Consider the following 19139-nt stretch of genomic DNA (forward strand, 5'->3'; position numbering starts at 1 on the left):
CACAATGCTTTAAATAAATGAAATTACAAATTATGATGATTTTTCGACTCTCAAACTGTTCAAATATTTGATGTTTCCTTATTAAAATCGCTTGTTTATTTAAAATCTCAACATGAAATAATATTTTTTGCCCTTGAAAAAAGCACATTTAGGGCCGTTTCTATGCTGCATCGGATGCGATTTTATCGGCAGGCCTTTCAAAATTTTATATGGGATTTGAAAGATAACATCGGACGCCGCATTCGATGTTATCTGTCAAACTATAATGGGAACAGCCTAAAACTATTTTTTTCATACTCGTTAAACTATTAAAATCATTTTAATAATCGCTATATGAATCGAAAAAGCATTTGACAGCACGTGCGATAAAATCGCATGCGACGAAGCACAGACAGGGTTTTTATGAGTGGATCAAGCTTAGATCGTTGCGCATAATTTTAGCACGCACTGTATAGTCAAGAGCACGGCCGCGAAACATTTCCGTGACGATTCGTACAGTACGCAGCCTTCGTGACAGATGCAGAATAGCAACTTCCGCTTGTTGACATTTGCCCTGTCTCTTTCTTTTCGTCCCTGTCCGATTGAGGAAAGTGCACACATTTTGTGCCAGCTCTTTTAATCTGAAAAATATCGGATAATATTTACCCAAAATGGTTAGTTTCGTGTGCAATGTGTAAATAATGTTCCAGCAGACGTGCGCAATATCAAATCAACACCATGCGATACACATTTTCCCCGCTATTGTGTTGTGTTGATGCGGCGGTTCAGTTCATGCAAGGGCGCTGCTAGCTGAACGGTCCGGTAGCTATGTGTAACAGCTAGCCCCCGTCCTATCGTTAGTGGCGCCGGTCTTGTTTGCGTGGATAGACTGTGGTGTTGTGCAGTGCTGGAATCATATTTTGAGTTGCTCTTGTATCGTTCAACCATGCTGACGACGACAATATCTCTCCTCGTTTTAGGCCAAGCGTACCAGGAAAGTTGGAATCGTCGGTAAATACGGTACCCGATATGGTGCTTCGCTGCGTAAGATGGTGAAGAAGATGGAAATCACCCAGCACGCCAAGTACACCTGCACGTTCTGCGGCAAGGTAAGGGAGTGGCAAGCGCATATGTTGCGCACGTTACCATAAAGAAGAATTGTGCGAAATCCTTTTTTTTCTCTATTTGTAGGATGCCATGAAGCGATCCTGCGTCGGAATCTGGTCGTGCAAGCGATGCAATCGCGTCGTTGCTGGCGGTGCCTGGGTGTACTCGACTACCGCAGCCGCCTCGGTGCGATCAGCTGTCCGACGTCTGCGTGAGATGTAAAAAGGATTAACTCGGAAACGGGAGGCCGAAGTGATGCATGCGAGATGGTAGCCGGTGGTTGTGGTGGTGATACTTCCCTTTGATTTTCAAAACTAAAATGTGACAAATTCCATCATGTTTTAGTTAGCGGAAGCAATCCGCCGTTGGATTCAACTCCGATATGCACCTATCGTCTACGTTTTGTGTGAATCAGATCGTCTGTTAATAAAATGTGAAGGGTTCTGTACGGAACGAATGGAATGGAAACAGTCCTGAAAGGAAAACAAACCATCCGGGTGTTGTGGTTCGACGTTCGTTAGCGTGCGTGGTGCAAATCCGAAATGTGTCATTGAGATACTCTGAACCGGTTTAAAATTTCAATCCAATGCTAGCTTTTTTTACTTTACAGTACCCAATTTTCCCGTTAGCAGAGTTTGCCGGAAGACCGTCAGAAAGGAGAAGGCCGTGAATGTTCAAAGATTCATTCGTTAATGAAGTCTTAAATCCATAGAGATGTGGTTTATGAAACATTCTAAATATTTCCCGTTTTTGCCTCTTAATTCACTTCACTTCGGGAACCATCTTCTTCAAGTGAACCCGGATCCTCACATAAGCTGACGATATAATAGCCATCATTGAACGTGAAACCGGACGACCCAGCCCGTGAAGTTCTTTATGGTGGTCCACAGAGGACACAGGGAGCGTGGTAGATCCGAATTGAGGTGGCAAGATGGCGTGGAGGAGACTTTGGCCAAACGGTTGTACGGCCAGAAAAGTAAGTAAGTGAGTAAGGATTTCCTGTTTATTCTGATTTCAGATCGAGTTCCAATATTAGGATCTTCCATTCAAGCCTTTCTGCGCGTGGGCTAGAATGATACCATATTTTAGCGTGTAGAACGACCCTCTTTTAGGTTGAAAATAACCAAAATCAGACTAAGAGGGGTCTCCTTATATACGGGTAGTCACTTTACAGCTGTGACATTACATTCGATTACTATCAAAGATAGTCTAATGAATAAAAGACATATAAAATATTATCATGAATAAAAGGGCAAAGATAATACAAAAAAACAAGCAGTTTTCAAAAAGGAACCATTTAAGCATAAAGTCAAAAACTAAAGCTCAAAAAACGAAACGAATCCGATGGTATGCTAATGGCCTTCCATTCGCTTGTACCGTTATGGTTCAAATTCCGGGCATTCGGCATATTTTTACTGAATATCTTCATATCCCGTCCCTGGCCATACGACTTGTTAATTTTAAATAATTGTTATGATGCACTAGAATGAATTATAAATGTGTCTGACCCGTAGTAGGCCCAGATGCCACAGTAAATAAATATTTTCTGTCTGTCAGTTCTCCATCAGGGGCGTTCTTAGCAGCTTTGCTTAAAACCCACGGTTATGTTGTGTGTTATTTCTTCGATAATTCCTATTAATCGCGTTCAAGTACATTGAAATACATCGGAATACATTGTGGAAGTAGTTATCCGTGTGAAAACAATAGTGTTTTATCATATTGTGTTCTGAATTTGATGAAATCTCGTATTTAATTCTGTCCAGAATACGAAGCAAGATTTTTTATCTTGTTTTTAATTCCGGAGAGCCGAGGTAAATCGTGATTAATTATATAAAATTATGTTTTTAGTCAGTGATAATAACACGAAAACGACGATATTTGAAGATGTATGTAACAAATGGCTTGATGGCCGGCTGGTACGGGAAAGCCCCTCAATGTGCGTAGCAGTTTCTGGGTTCTATTCATCTACGAGTACAACAGCAAAACAGCACCCGTTTTTGAAGACTGTTGTTCTGTCGTTCTAGAAAGATTCCTTCACTCAGAATTGGATGTACAGAACATAAAATAATTCGAAATTTAAAAAATGTACTTTGAGTATGAGGTTGAAGATTATTAGACGCAATTTTGAGGCTGTCCGGATTTTGAATCAAAACGTCCAAAACACGTGCTTGAAGCTGTCCGGAATATAAATCAAAATTTCGTTGTAATTTTATGATTTTTTGCAATGTTTCTAGTAAAATTACTCAAAATCTTTTTTTTTTTGTTCAAATGTAAAATGTTTGCTTTAGTAAAGGAAGCTTATGCAGAGGTTTGGCCGATTAACATTGAATTAGTTAAAAAATATTAAATGCCAAAAATGCCTTAAGTGTCTATAATTCAAAACAGTGCGGTACTAGAAGCACGAAAATTTTGAACTTAATCAAATTGGTAACATAGGCAGTAAATTTGTTTTTAAATTATGTAAATGTAATAGCCAAACAACTTTTTTTTACATACATGCTAAAATACGGTACTTTTAAAGAGTTTTTTTTTAATTTAATTAGCCACTATGTCTACAAATCTGCCCCTTCCCATATCTGCATTTTTTTGTGATTTTCCAACCCTTAACTTACCAGTATACTTCGTGTTTTCATTTCTCCTTCGTTTGGTAAGCGGTCACAGAAACACAATATCACACACCAATACTCTACTTTTCCTTTGGTTTCTCTTTTATATTAAAAAAGTGTATATTTTTCATTATTAATCGATGGTTCATTGTTCAAATCACTTCTATCACGAGAGCTAGTAAAACTAACGGAAGAACAGTAATTTTGAATGAAAGATGAGGTGAGGAAAATAAGGAATAGAAGAAATATGCTAACAATATGAAATATCCTTTTTGTGTAAATAGAAAAAAAAAGAAGAACAGCCATTGGGGAAGCAAAATGAAAAGCCATTTCACTAGTCCACATTTATTTGCGTTATACGCATTTTGCGCTGCACGCTTTGCGCAAGCACACAACTTCTCTAACTTTAACTCTCGATCAAAACACAGCCGTTCAGTAAAGTTGTTTGTTTCGTTTAGTTTTTAATTGCATATTTTTACTTGCACCCTGCATCTTGGTTTATTTCTAAAATTTTCTTTCTATTCGAACTGTACACCATCCCTAAATGGCACATTGCGCATCTCCATCGTGCTTGTGAGTATGCGCACGCACCACAAAATTCAGATCGATTTCAAATTTTTCTTTTTAATATTTAAAAAAAAACACTAATGTACTGGATTTCTCAGGAGTTCCCATAACTTGACTCTTTAGGATTAGTCATTTGTCAACTATGAGAGCAACATTTTTCAGAAGAGCAAATTGTAAGAATATTGGGATTAAGTAAAAAAAAAAACAATTATTAAATAAATTGTGTTCGTTTGTGTGTTGTGTTTTTTTTTTTGCTTTTTGGCAGTCATGTACTTTTTTATTCAGTCATCATCAATCATCATCATCACACTTTCATCAACGCACGTGTTTCGCTCACACTCTCTCATACAAATCTCATACAAATCTCGACACAAATATAGCTCTCTCAGCTACACGGTTGTACATACAAATCAATGTGTCTCTCTCTCGGGCGTGCTTGCAGCAAACAAAATACACACGATCACTCGGCTTTCGCTCCATCATCATATCCTTTCTAAAACCTACACGCCCCAACTTGTTACACAACATTACCCCATATATTCACAGATTCGTCACATGCACACTTTATTCTCTCATTATGGGCCCCTACTGTTCCCGTACTCGTCCGCGTGCACCCGCCTTTCGCTCGCTCGCTCGTTCGTTCGCTCTCACAGCACAATGGTTTGTGTCTAGTATGTGTTTTTAATGATAAGTAGTAGAGTTAAACGTAGCAGTAGCAGTAATAGTAATTCGTATTCATGTGTTTCTTTCTCTTGTCCTAACAACGTCGTAACAGTTCAGGAGCTTGCGAGTGAGTTTGTTCTCGGTTCGTTCGTACCTCCAAATGGAACGCGATCATGTTGATGATCATGCTTTTTGAAAGCCGGTGGTGATCGCAGTCCGCGTCAGTCCGTTTAATGATAAAAATGACTTAAAACTAATAGTACGTAGCAGTCGGTCATTCTTCAGGTTCTTCCTGCAAAGTCTTTGGTCATGTGTTCGGACTTTACATTAAAAGCGTTGTGTGCATTGTGTCCTTGGTTCGTATGTTTTGTAAACATGCGAGTGTATATAATTTTTGTGTGTGTTTAAAATGTTTTTAACCTCACTCACGCGCTCTCGCATCCTTTTTTTATTGGTCAGTCTCAAACTCGATCATGTACATGATAATAATCATAACGATAATGTGCGCACGCGCACGCACTCTTTAAACATGTAAAGTCCTCACGATCTTCACGTTCACGTCCCACCTTTCCTCCACATAGTGTTGTCCCAGAGCGTGTATGTTGTGTGTTTGTATGATTCCGTCTGCAGTTGGGATGATTTGGCGCCATCAGGCGCTACCGCCCGCTTCCTGGTTCTGGTCAGTCATCAGTTGGTGTTGTGTTTACTGTATGTACCTTATGTACTTTTCACCGCAAAGGAAGTCCTTAACAGCCCGCACACATTCGCATTTACACACACACACACACACACACACACACACACACACACACTTGCGCTCAAAATCATTTATACACACACTTTGTTGCCGCACACTAACATACAGCTTTATTATACACAATATGTTCTCACCCGTATAGAACGCGATCATACATACCCCGCAAACATAACGTGATCGTACTCATTCAAAAACAACACCACCATTCACATGCACACCATTAAATGACTAGAGGAGCCTCATTCATACATTCTCTTTCTCGCTACCACACATCATCAAAACCGCGTTTTGGGGAAAATATACAGCCTGTTTTATTGATTCTTTTTAAGCTTTTTAAATGTAATCGGTATAAATTAATGTTGACATTACTATGAGCTTTCGTTGGAGTTAAGTTATTTCAAACGTAGAAAAGAAAATTTAAAGGTTCTACAGTCCCTATCCCAAGGTACAATGAAGCAATGTCAAGCCGTTTATATATCATTTCTTCACTTTCTGTTGAATGATTTATCAAAATTTAATTCAGGTTTCTAAACATTATTTTTCCAATATCATGATCTTTTTAAACGAAATATCAAAACGAAAGCTACAATCTTTGATCTTTGAACGTTAAAACATGTGATATAAATTATAAGTAGTACCATTATGATACAGGAAAAATGTGAACGAATATCGCAAAAAATTGACAAAAAATGGCAATACTTGGACGAACTATTTCCAAGTAATTTTAATGTAGATCAAAATAGTTTAATAGATTTAAATACTCAATGTAGTAAATGAACCTGATCATAGATTTGAAGTGCTTCATTACATTCACACGCTCTCTCTCAATTTCTCTCTCTCATTCAAATGAACAAGGATGTAGTTGCACCAGTTGCTGGCTGCTGGTTCGATTATTACTCGATCATACGTAAATCGGTCATCAAATCATACACACATTCACATAGCATTGATCTCTTCATTGATCACTATACATTCATACCAACTCCAACCCAGTGAAAGGCAACACTCACTCATTACTTTACATTCACGTACATGCTATTTACAGGATTTTCCAAGGGTTCTCATAGTTGTTGGATATTTCCTTGACGCTTTCTAATGGGAAGTGAAATTAATATGACGGAAATTGGACTCTATCGAAATTCCTATTAGATTTGTCCAACAAGGGTGCTATAGCGTCCAATACATGTTAGATAAAGTTCATTTCGAATAAGAAATAGTCAATAAAGTGTCCCACAGCTACGAAAACTCCAGGAAAACCTTGTATCTCGTGCACACAGTGCTCCTCCTAAATTCTCGAATTCACACACATGGGGTTCGATACAACAATATTAGCAAGAATGAAAAATTTACTTGTTTGTTTTTTTGGTTTAATATATCTTCCATCATCTTCCCTACAGCCCTCTCCTCGATCATCAGCTCCTTCATTGTCGCGTTACGCCAGGTGTTTATGTTGTGTAAAGGCCCTCCCAGAGAGAGGCTAGGTAAATTGTTCTTTTTAATGATTTTGTTGTTTCGTTTTCCCCAATATTTGCTTTCCTAGTATATTTCATATAAATGTGGTTCTCTCATTGTCTCAGAGTCACTGTTCTGTCTCCGGTATGATGATATCGTGCCCTTATAGTCTACCTCCCGGTTTGCGTATTAGCCTTAAACAATCTGGCCAGCAAACAAGTCGGTGTCGGAAGAAATCTGTAACCGATTGGATCAATCCAATTGATGTGTGAAAATCATAACTGATCTTAACTCCGTATTTCATACAATTTGTTTTGCTATATAAGATTCATTTGTCGTCCCGTTCGTTCCTTCCTGTACACACTGTGTATCGGCAATGTAATAGTAAAACACAACATTACGCACACATTTTCAAACGTACCGATCTTTTTTCCCTAAAAACGTAATATTCAACTAGTAGTCTTGTGTTTGTGTGTGTTTTTGTGTTGCCTACAGTAATATTAAAGTCGTCTTTTCTTATGTATCGTTGATTTCTTTCTCTTTCGCTCTCTATCTCTCCCTTCCCCGGACTGTCTAAGCCCAGTGTGTAGCTTTTCTGTTGACTAAATTTAGTTAATTCCACCTTTTTCTAATACAGTAAAGTTTATTCCTTGTATTTTTGGAGTGTATTTTTTTGGTTTTAGTAAAAATGTTTGTTTTCCCTATGTGTACTTCAGTAGAGAGTGTGTAGTGGTTGTAGTATTGCATTGTTTTTTTGTATTATTTGCTTTGTTTCTTCTTATTGTTGTATATATGTTACGGTACGGTAGAATGTTGTAATGTAGCTCTCCTCCCTGTCAGACCCGCCCATCATGTCCACGACGCTTGTGTTTACCACGCTCTCATCACACACATCATCCCTGCCCTAGTGTTTCTTTTACAATATTTTGCTTGTTGTGTTTGTCCGTATCGGGTACCTGAGTAAATTGTCGTAGTAAAATTGTGTTTCCAACACACGTCAGCATGTCGGCGGCGCTTTTGGGGCTTTTCTGTTCCCACTTCCATCCCAATGCGTTACGTTGTAAGTGCCCTTTACATTTGCACCAGTGTAACGTAACGTACATATACAAGTTTGGGCATAGGCGCTAGAATAGTTTTGATTTTGCTTGTTTAGTGTTTCACCTATAACACAGCATCACAGTAATGAAAGGTGTGTGGTGGAGCCGGCCATATGCGCAATTGCATTGAGCTAAAACACAAAAGTTCGAAAGTAATAAAAAAAAATACATTTAAAATACAGAACACCAGTCGACCACCGTTGCGCATCATCATTGTCCGTGTCATCGTATCACACGACAACAAAACCCCCGTGAAGGATCGGTTTAACCATCCAGCGGCGGGGATAGATCAAATGTTTTAACATTTAGCTGCAATACAACAATTTGTTGAATGCAGAACAAAAATACCACAAAAAAAAAAATGTACATGTAAGAGTAACAATGTTGGTCTGCATTATATGCGCAATGTGTTCGGTTTGTCCTGTTGCCGCGTCGTCGCTTTCCTCTTGTTGTTGCGTTGTGCATCCTTTTTTTTCTTCTAACGTTTCGTTTCGTGTAAACTAGTATATTCAGTCGTTTTTGGTTGTGTTTTGTGTTATGATTTCCTTTGTAACGCGTTCACTATCTGCTTCTTTGCTAGCTTTTCGCAGACACACACCCGGCCACACACATTTTGTGGTGGTTTTCATTGGAATTTGAATAATCATTTTTCGTTCTTGCGCTATTATTGTATCATTTCACATTCACCTGGCACTACTACTACCTACTAATGATATAGTTGTTTCGTATTTGTCTACCTCTGCCCAGTCACACAATTATTGACAACGAGACTAAAAACTCACAATGGCATACACAATCGCATTCACTCAAACGCTACTTTTTTCTCTCTCACAGAATCATTTATGCTAAATAGTATCCTTATTTCGTACCTCAATCACACACATACACGCGCGCGCGCACACATAACTAACCCGGGGGGATCGCTCTTTCGACTGTGGGAATAGATCAGCAGAGTTTAATGGCTGTTGGTTTTGATTATTTCATTACTCGTACACCTAAAACATAGGTGTACATTGGAAAGGTCAGGTGAACGCCCAACAGTGTTTGTTCTTTAGATGAAGCCACACACACGTGAGACACGCATAGCCCAAATTATTTTAACAAAATAATTTGAAAGCACAGCTGACCTGCGTTTCAAAACGATCCACGAATAGATATTCCATTCCAAATTCTGTATGCGTTTTCCTTCCAAATTTCAACAATTGAACCCATGTTGCCGATTCGGGTTTTATAATAATCCCTCTGCTGCATCAATTATTTAACACCCAAATGTTCTACTTATTTCTTCTGCGCTTTGTTTTTCCTATGATGCCGTGCATCATCATTGTATATTGCTCATTTTTGTGTTAATTATTGTTTCCTGTCCTGATTCGAATATGCATTTGAGCGTCTAGTAGCTGAATTCGTTTATAAAGAGCAGCTGAAAAGGAAAGGTTTGGGTAAAAATAACATAGCGAAGTCTGCATTCTTACAAAATGCCACGAATGTTTGCTTGTGTGTTTTGCAAGCAAATGTCTGTTTCCCCCCTAAAACAGAAGTAATTTTAAATTACCAGTAAAAATAATCCCACATTTTATCCCCAAAAGAACGTTCGAGTAATAAGCGTTGCTAATTAATACACATAAATAAGGAACGCAGTTTTGGCGAGCAAAATTCTTCTAAGACACATTATTGTTCGATCGAGTGAAGTCAAATTCAATTAATATACCAAAAGAAAAGAAAAACAAACAAAACGCTTAACAAACAGTAACATACATGTATATTTCACCCATCTGTGCTAAAAGGTAGAAGAGGCGTATACGGGGTGAGAAAGTGTTGGGTTTACCGTAGCTTTATTTATTAATCCGTATCAATTCAAGTTACCCTCTCATGCGTACACCACACACATCAGTTTCATACATTACTTAATCTACGCAGTCATACATACAATAACAATCATACACACACACACGCACACACATTCTCTCTCGCTCAATTAAAAAAACATACTAAATATCACGTTCATTCGCTTACACGATCTGATTTTTTCATTAATTCACACCTAATCTTACACATACCTTTAAATACCACCCCATCGATTTTACACACCCCCCTCGCGCAGTTTTTTGTTATCCTCTTTAGTATCATATTTCCAACATTCATCCCGTTGTTTATCGCGTGGATCTAGATTCCTATTAGTAATAGGCAAAATACCACCCAATCCGTTTACCCTCGGAGATGAGAAGCACGAATAACATACTTTTTTTTATCAACCCTTAAGCTCGTCCATCCACACTCAACCATTTCCACCGCGATCGCGTTCATCCACACGTTGTCCACGCTCACAAAACGCTCGAGGAAATAGTGCATACATAGTATCATCTCATATAAACGCAATCCGTGTATTCCTTCGCACAACGCGCAAACAACAACACGCTCACTGACTCGATCATTCGGTTTCACATGTTCTTTTAACGCAATCATACATACTCTTTCGCTTTCTCTCTTTCTCTCTCTCTCTCTCTCTCTCGCTCTCTCTCTTTTTTCTTTCTTTCTCTCTCTTTTTTCTTTCTTTCTCTGTCTATCTCTCGACCTCTCGTTCTCGCACGCTTCATTTTCCATTTCCATCCTCATTTTTTCATTCATTTTTTCATCATGCACACTCAGCACATACACCATCATACGCATACACACACTCAGCACCTATCTATTCCACATACAGCATAGATCGCGCACACACATCAACCACACCATTACTAGATTCGCATGACTTTACCGTCCTTTTTTTTGTTTTTTTTGTCTTTTCTTGAACTACATACTACGAGTGTAATGGTATCTGATAATTGGTTTACTCATTCCCTATACTGTTGTGTAGTAACTATTATGTCGCTTGGCAATCTGCTTCGCAAACTCCGGATATAGTGTGGGATCAAAGATTCATCATCGTAATTATTCCGCACAGTACAGAATGGAATGGAAAGGGCAAAATTATAACCATAGAACAGATGGAGAGGAAAACGGGGAAAAAGGAATTTATGGTGTAAAATCAATCCGGTAAACGCAGAAATATGTAGTCAGCGCAAACGAGAACGGGAGCGTTCCACGCTTTTTGAGCATAAAAGTTTCTAAATTGTGTATGACAAACAGTTTCACGCCCTGTGTCACAGGTTTATGGAAGGGAGGAGGAGCGGTTCTAAGGATATGCAATGTGTCCCATTTTCCAACTGTTTTTACTAAAAACCAACTGCGCGGAACTTCACTCGGTCAGCTTGTTTGATTAAGGAGAGGATGCATAAGGATGAGAAAATAAAAACAAGCAAAAGAAAACTTAGCTTAAAGCAAACTAAACGACGTGTGCCCACGGTGAAAGTTTGTGTTTTTCTTGCCTTCTGTTGTTAACGCTACACTACTACTCCTATTCGCTTCAGTCCCTGTTGTTGCTTTCCTCTGTTTAATAATGCTTTCTTTCACTATGGCACACACGTTGTATTGTGTAGTATTGACTCGCTATACGCCTGTATTAAGACCAGCTACCTATCCCAGCCTAGAGCGATAGTGCAACATCCTACAGATTTCAAGAGCCTCTATGTGTGTACCACCCTCAGTAATATTTGAATGGATGATGCATGGATCTCGTTATCGATTCGTAAACTTTCTGGTTCCGTTTCTGATTTCAGCTGCACATAAATATAATTGTGAAAGTGTAACCTACTTCCCATTATTGCTCTATTGCTCATCTATTTATCTACTTAGGTGCAGCAGGTGCGAACTAACTTTCTGTTTTCTTTTTCTGAAGTTCCTAACCAAATGTGATTTACTACTACTAGCTGTCAAGGAGGGTGTTGTGTTTTAATAATCACGATTTTTACTCTTAAAATCGCAATCGTTCGATGCCGCCCACCTGCATCCGATTGATCACAAGCGGTAGATGATAATTCGAATCTGTATATGTGTCTGTGTGCTTGGCTTGTGATCATGAACATAAGCCACGAACACTACCCGCACCTAGCAAATTACAGCAAAACTACGAAAGCTTAGTTCCGCTGGGATAGATCATGGGAATCAAGAAGGCAATTAGAACAGGTATTTAACGGGATTCGGTTTTGGAATTGTTTATGTGTGTTCATTAATGGTAAAAAAATAACAATACATCAGAACAAACGCGATAACAAAAATGTGTTCAAACTAGTGTGTTAATGTATATGTGTAGAGCGGTTGTGTGTGCTTCATTCATCTCTTAATCGTATAAGCTCTTTTAAAGATAATTTAATTTAATCGATAGAATTCCTGCACTGAGAGACATACATCTAGAAATTGTTTCTATTTCATTCAAGAATAGGGGACTTACTTGAGAACGTTCGATGTGCTTGGGAGCAGCTGGTGTTCGATTTTAGATGTTGGGAGAGGGGGAGAAGAATCCGATGAATAGATGTTGTTGAATTTGCAGAACCATGAACCAGATGGACGGTAGTGGCATCGGTCACACATCGATAACGGTGCTTTGCCCTGTCCAGCAGAATTTGCACACGTCGTGTCTGCGCGAAGTATTTCAGCTAATTTTCCCAGCGTTACTATGGATTTTGGAAATTGCATGGTGTTGTGTTCCCCTTTCCGTCGGATGGTTGTTTTGTGATGGAAGGCGCGTCTCCTTTGGGCGTCTAGATCTCCGATTGCATCTGAGATGTTGCTACTATAACCAATGTGTGTCCAAGGTGAGCAGTAAAATTTTCGCTACGTAACGCTAAGTTTGTGTTGACTTCATCTGCAGTCGCAAAAAAAAGCAACAATGTAGCGCCGCTTGGTGCTGGGTGTGACGATTTCAGTAAAAGTATCTATACAGGTTGAGAGCGAGTACAATTTATGTTGCAGGAACGGTGGTGGTTGGTGTAGCGCCGCTACTGTTGGCGTAGCTAATTGTGTTACCATTAATGCTGAGTCCGAATCTGCAATGAGCGACGAGAATCAATTTACGGATGGCTTGGGGTTGGCTACACGAACTACGGCCGAGGCAATAAAGCAGGAAAATTACAGTACCCCCAACACGTAGCGATTATGTTCACAAACGGTCATGTGCGGAGCTATTGTGTGATGAGTTAAAGTGAGTTGTGAGTTGTAGTCCTATATCTGGCACATTTCGTAAGCTACGACTGAGTGGACTGTATGGAGATGAACTAAATTTGCCTTAGTATGATAGTGGACTCATACATATCCGTAGCGTATGATCAAATACATTGTACAAAACTACATTTTGTAGTACATGGTGATAATTAATGAAACCTAGACTTATGAAACTAGTCAATCAAATAACATCCACAAATGTGTCCCGCCCCACGAATATCTCAAAAGGATATACAGGAAGGGGCAAAACATTAGCAATATTTGGAAAACAATTTAGTAAAAACACACACACAATTGTAGTATTCAAGTTAGTATAACACACGAAGAATGTTTAGGATACAAACAATGTAACAGAAAACAATGAAGCTGAATGTTGTATTATGCTGGACGACACGAAGAAAGTAACAAATAAAAAATAAAGTAGAATATGCGCGCATGGTAAACAAAGCGATAATAACGATTTCATTGAAAACAAAAACAGGGACAGAAGCGAACAAGAATCCCTTTCCGAGCGGCCAGCAACATAATATAGGACACAATGAATCCTCACCTTGAAGACATTTTCTACTGATCGGTTTAGCCAGCATCGAGAAGACTTGCGTTTGTATGTGATCGATGCTGGTGACGATGACGTCAGAGTATCAAACAACAGAGTTGGATCAATACATATTATGCATTAAAAATATAACATTCAAACACTATTCAGGATAAACGCTTCTCTCCTTCCCATGGTTTCGCATTACAACGAAGAGAGGGAGAGCGGGTTGTCCGTTCATACCCGCAACAAAATGGCACCACATAACGTTCGGGAACTTGGATATCACTATTTCCTGCGGAAAATAGTGTTTGAAAGAATGATTTCATATTAACGTAAAAAAACAACACTTTCAGCTTACAAACGGATTGATGACTGCTTTTGTAATTTTAAGTCTGTCTAGTAGCTAGAAAAACTATCATAAAATATCCAATTCTTCATGATATCTAGTACGCGTGTGTTGTACAGGAAAAAAGGACGTTAAATACGTAATGTTCATGCTTTGGTTGCCTTCGACGATCGTGGATCGTGTGGCTAACATTGGCCAACGTTGCATCACTTACCAACTCGAGTTCACCGGCAAATTCTTCACCTTCTTGATCTCCCGCATGGCCCAGCCGGCAAGTGTTTTCGTGCGGTTTGTGCGTGAGTTTTTGCCATCGTTCAACAGCTCGGTGATGCTCGGATCTTCCACAAACTGCAACATCATGGGCCCGAACGCACCACACATATCACCGATGAGTCCGGCCGCAATCGCAATGTTGCCGTCCGAAAGCTCCGAGTCTTTCGCGATCGAGACGATATAGCTGACGATGAACGGAACGTGTGGCAGGAGTGCGTTAACGTCTTCCAGTGGCTGCTTGTCCGAGCCCTTCAGACCCTGCACAATGCCAGTGTACGCTTCCAGCACGCTTTCGCGCAGCTCGTTCAAATAATCAATCATGTCGTAGTCGTGTTGATCGATCTGTACCTGGGTGGCTGCGGCAAGCATCGGCAGCACAACGTTCAGATACTTCTTGAAGTCTGGTCCAATGCCAAGCGCCATGTCACCGAAAACGGTTAAGATTTGCGGCTTGACACTGCGGTGAAGGTTCGGGTTGCTTAGGTTCTGCAGCAAGAGCGTCATGATGTCGTCACAGTAGGGCAGGATCTTACTCTTCAAGCCTCGGCAAATGTCTCCGGCCAGGCCAACCGCCGTACAGCACACCTGGTACTCCTGGTGGCTCTTGAGGCCCATGTACAGATATTCCTTGAACGCATCCATATACTTGATGAACTCTTCACCGAGCAGGTCTACCAGCGTCGAGACGGCCATCAACGCATCCTCTTGGACGCCGCACACTTTGCCCGAGCTGGAACTGAACATCGTCAGCAGTGCGACCATGATGGCGTCCGAAATTTGCGGTGCATCCTTGGCGTCTACCTTGCGCAGCACTGACTGGAGCGAGGCGCACAGCAGCGACTGCAGGTCGTTGAATTGATGCCGATCACTGTGCGAGGAAATGTGCGATTCCATCTGCAGCACGTGATTAATGCGCTCCAGAATCACCATCGTCGTGCGCTGCACCGAAACGTAGCAATCTTGCGGCGAGTTTTTCACCATCTCCATCAGCGCTTCGTAAGCGGAGGAGCGCAGATTTCCCTGACCACCATCCGGTCGGTCGGTTGCTTCCAGCAGGCTCGTGATGATGAAATCGAAGTACTTCGACAGACAGTACGTCTGTGGCGGATCATCATCGCTGTTGACAGCCTCGTAGGCTGCATCGGACAGACCGGTGAACGCCCAGCAAACATTGGTCGCTACGCGCGGTTCCGCCTTCAGACCGTTGAGAAGCGCCTTCAGCAGCGGCTCCAGGTACACCTCCTTGATCGCCACCTCCGGGATGACCTCACAGATGCGTCCGAATGTCCAGGCGCACGTGTCGCGCACGATGACACTCTCATCGTACATCAGCTCAATTAGCGTCGGCATTGCCTGTTCGAGCATCGGTTTCAATCGATCCGTCTCGAGAGCGCTCAGTATCGAACCGAACACCATCACGGCCGCATCCCGGAAGCGCCAATTTGTGGATTTGATGTTCGCGTTCACGAACGGCAACACGTGCGGCACGATCTCTTCGCCGCAGCAAGTGGCGAGCAGCATTAAGCACACGCCTGCCGATTTAGCCGGATTCCAGTCGTCCTCGTCGTCGAACTCCTCCTGATGGGTCAGTTTCTCCATCAGCACGGGCACCAGATACTGCAGGGCACCACGGGCATAGTACTTCGAGACGCGGTTCGGCAAACGACCCGTCTCGGACGCCTCCTGGGCCTCGATCGCTAGATCAATCTCCTCGTCGCTGACGTTCGACCAGAACTCGATGCCCTGCAACGCGATCTGTTCGTTCTCCGACTTCATCGCCTCGAGCGTGATCGGGAAGAGGGCCTGCGCCATGTACGCCTCCATGTGCTGATAGTAGAGGGTCAGAATGCGCACCAGACACTGAAGCGCAGCCACACAGATCTGCGTATCGGTCGATTGCGTCGCCTCACACACCACCTCCATGATATAGTTCCGCTCCGCCGTCTCCTCAAAGTTGGCCTTTGTGAATTCAAGCGAATTGTGGAGCGCATTCGTTGCCGCCAACCGGACGTGGTTGGAGGGTTCCGACTTGCGCATACCGTGTATGATGGCGGTAAGGATCTGGTTTGACTGGTGTTCCAGAATTTCCGAGTTGATGTCCTGGCAAATGTATCCGATCGCTTCCAAGGTCGATTCACGCAGCGCTTCCGTCGATTTTTCGTTCACCACATTGTCCACGAGCTTTTGCATCAGGTCGGGCCACTGGTGAACGGGCAGATCTGCCACGGCAACGTACGCAACGCACTGAGCAGCTGACGAAGGGCGCGATTCTTCCGTACCGAGTGTTCCGAGAATCTATAGGCGGGAAAGGGAGACAACATATCATTGTATGCGCAACATAAATCACACATTCAGAAGCACCGACTTACATTTTTTCGAATATACTCTTTGACATCCTCGGGAAATGCTCGCCAGCGGTCTTGATACTGTTGCTTGATCGTTTGATCTTTGCTCGTCAGGTGGTTCTTTAGCTGCAAACCGGCCGCCATACGGGCGACCGTCGAGTTGCCTGGGTACACCAGCACATCGGACAGCGCTCGCAGGAAGTCTGCCAAGTTGGTAGAGGCCGCCTGTTCCAGGAAGTTTTTCGCCGCAAGCAACTCATCCTGATCTGTGAACAGAAAGGGCATAAACCGTTTATTCGTGGAAACTTGCCATTGTTTGCCAAAGCAGACAGGCAGACCAGAAATGTGAGATTCATTCTAATGGTCGGGAATTCTACGACTGCCGCAAACTCCCTCGGTCAGCTCGTATGCTGTGTCCCATGTGAACCATCATTCATCACCAACATGCATAGTTATGTTTAGCGAGATCGACTGTTGCTTTGCCCACACACACCGATGGCGCAAGAGACATTTAAGTGCCCCTCGCGAAAGGAAAGGGAACGCCATTGCATTTCATCACACTCGCCGTCCACATTTTGCAGGTTATGTTGGCGCCCCGTACGCTCTCTATCGCTGTCATTTTTTCTCTCACTGCCGCTGCTTTTGCTCTTTCTCTCTTACAAAAGTTTCCTTTTGCTGCCACCAGGCGGAGCAAAAAACGGCCCAGTCGCACATACACGCATGCATGCACATACGCACACACAAAGCAGAACACGCGAGATTGCACACAAAGTTACATACGTACATGATGTACACACACACGCGCGCGCATATACACACACAGAGATCAACCGAAAGGAAGGCGGCTGAGGCGAAAAGTAGCCCCCGCGCAATGGCTCATCGCCGATCGACCCGCAGCAACAAGAAGGTCGGCAAAAGCGGGGAAGAGAATGAGTAAATTCAAGGCAACTGTGTATGCCGAACATTCAATGAAACGGAAATAATGCCATTTTCCTACGGTTCCGACGGAACACAGGGAACGGAAGGATTCCTGTGTAGCTGTTGTCTTTCTTTTTTTCTAGAACAATCCTCTCCAGTAACGCTAGAGGCTTTCCCATAGATCGCCGTCCCGCCGTCCTTTATCCCGTCGCGGACGCTGACCCCCTTCTTCTCCTGGGCGATCCAAGGCTTCGGGCAACTGTACAATCTTGGCACACACGCACACCTTTCCCCTCCCGGTGAATTCGACGATTCGCACAACTTACCTGGCGAGACGGTCTTCTCGAGGATTTGCACTATATGCATCATGGGTGAAGCGGGTGCTGTAGACGGTTTATACCAAAAAACGAACGGCTACTGGTTGCCGCAAATAAAACAAGGATGATGATGGTTTTTGGAGGAGCTTGGCTTGCTCACTTGGGTGCCTCTTTTTCACTTCTAGCACGGGGGCGACTCACGCGCACCTCGCACAAACACACAAACGTAGGCACACACTGACGGAACAAATGCGAAGGGATGCACACACACACGCCGTGGGAATTCCGTCACTCGTCCAACGAAGGCCTACAATGAACTACCGATTTCAGCGTAATATTTACTCGTTCCACGAAACAACAGAATGTTCAACAGATTCTACAGCTACAGCTGGAAGGAAGCTCTTCGTTTTTCGATGCGGAAAAGCGTTTTCACGTCAGATAATCGCTGACTGATTGCTTCGTCTTTTTTCTAATCTCCACCTTCTCGCACACTTCGAGCCAAACTTTTCACGGGAAGCGCTAAAAATTGACAGGCGCGCATAGCGTAGCCGTCGCCCCGCTTGGGTTGGTCGTTATTCCGGTTTATGACGTCACAGTTGTCTGGCAACGCACATCACTTCATCTCGGTTTGTCTGGTAGCGTTCAATCATGGGTGCACGACCGTGCATGGTGCTCGATTTCTGGTTTCAAGCATTTTTCTTCGTAATATCGCTTTAACTGAAGGTAATTCAATCGTTTTCTGCATGTCTATGTGTTTAAGTGGAAATTTTGTTGCTTTCAGACTAGTTAAAACTCTGTTTAAAGTTAATAATCGGTCATTTGAGCGTTTGAAGGACATCCCGCCACTTACATAAACATGCAAGCAGCCCTGATGCTTTCGGTTGTCAAACGTCAACATTGACCGTTAATTTGATTGCATGAATTTTTAATTTGAATTAACGACAAATTTGCTATCATAAATTAACTACCCGTGTGTTTTGTAGCATATTTTAAGCAGCATAATATGAAACTCACCCGTTTCTTGTCGTTCAGCAAGAGACGCAATAAGTCAAATGTGTAAAAAACTGATTTTCCGAA

At 42.1% G+C, this 19139-nt stretch overlaps 2 protein-coding genes across 4 annotated transcripts; one reads left to right on the plus strand and one right to left on the minus strand.

The window, feature by feature from the left end:
* The first annotated feature begins 517 nt into the window (after window positions 1-517).
* On the plus strand, window positions 518-1575 carry LOC120902315 (60S ribosomal protein L37a). The gene is made up of 3 exons (XM_040310983.1): window positions 518-653; window positions 960-1088; window positions 1171-1575. The coding sequence occupies exons 1-3, from the start codon at window positions 651-653 to the stop codon at window positions 1306-1308; spliced, it is 270 nt and encodes an 89-aa protein (XP_040166917.1). The 5' UTR covers window positions 518-650; the 3' UTR covers window positions 1309-1575.
* An 8389-nt stretch (window positions 1576-9964) lies between these two features.
* On the minus strand, window positions 9965-18599 carry LOC120902287 (importin subunit beta). Of its 3 annotated transcripts, XM_040310927.1 has the most exons (5): window positions 18072-18599; window positions 16852-17093; window positions 14424-16777; window positions 13876-14155; window positions 9965-13150 (listed from the first exon to the last, which is right to left on the minus strand). In XM_040310927.1, exons 1-4 carry the CDS (start codon window positions 18112-18114, stop codon window positions 14149-14151), a joined length of 2646 nt encoding a protein of 881 aa, XP_040166861.1. In that variant the 5' UTR covers window positions 18115-18599; the 3' UTR covers window positions 9965-13150; window positions 13876-14148. The 3 variants fall into 3 exon arrangements, with proteins under 3 accessions (XP_040166861.1, XP_040166860.1, XP_040166862.1); XM_040310926.1 differs by lacking the exon at window positions 13876-14155 and having other exon boundaries at window positions 9965-13138; XM_040310928.1 differs by lacking the exon at window positions 13876-14155.
* Window positions 18600-19139: the final 540 nt, after the last annotated feature.

This window comes from Anopheles arabiensis, chromosome 3 (genome assembly GCF_016920715.1).
Source record: "Anopheles arabiensis isolate DONGOLA chromosome 3, AaraD3, whole genome shotgun sequence".
In the NCBI taxonomy this organism is placed as follows: domain Eukaryota; kingdom Metazoa; phylum Arthropoda; class Insecta; order Diptera; family Culicidae; genus Anopheles; species Anopheles arabiensis.

Coding starts and splice junctions, on each gene's coding strand:
- LOC120902315 (XM_040310983.1), top strand. Junction 1,089..1,170: donor CCTGCACGTTCTGCGGCAAG/GTAAGGGAGTGG, acceptor CTCTATTTGTAG/GATGCCATGAAGCGATCCTG.
- LOC120902287 (XM_040310926.1), bottom strand. CDS start 18,114: ATGATGCATATAGTGCAAATCCTCGAGAAGACCGTCTCGCCAG. Junction 17,094..18,071: donor CGAGAAGACCGTCTCGCCAG/GTAAGTTGTGCG, acceptor TTCTGTTCACAG/ATCAGGATGAGTTGCTTGCG. Junction 13,139..14,423: donor TTGCCGGTGAACTCGAGTTG/GTAAGTGATGCA, acceptor ATTCGGACTCAG/CATTAATGGTAACACAATTA.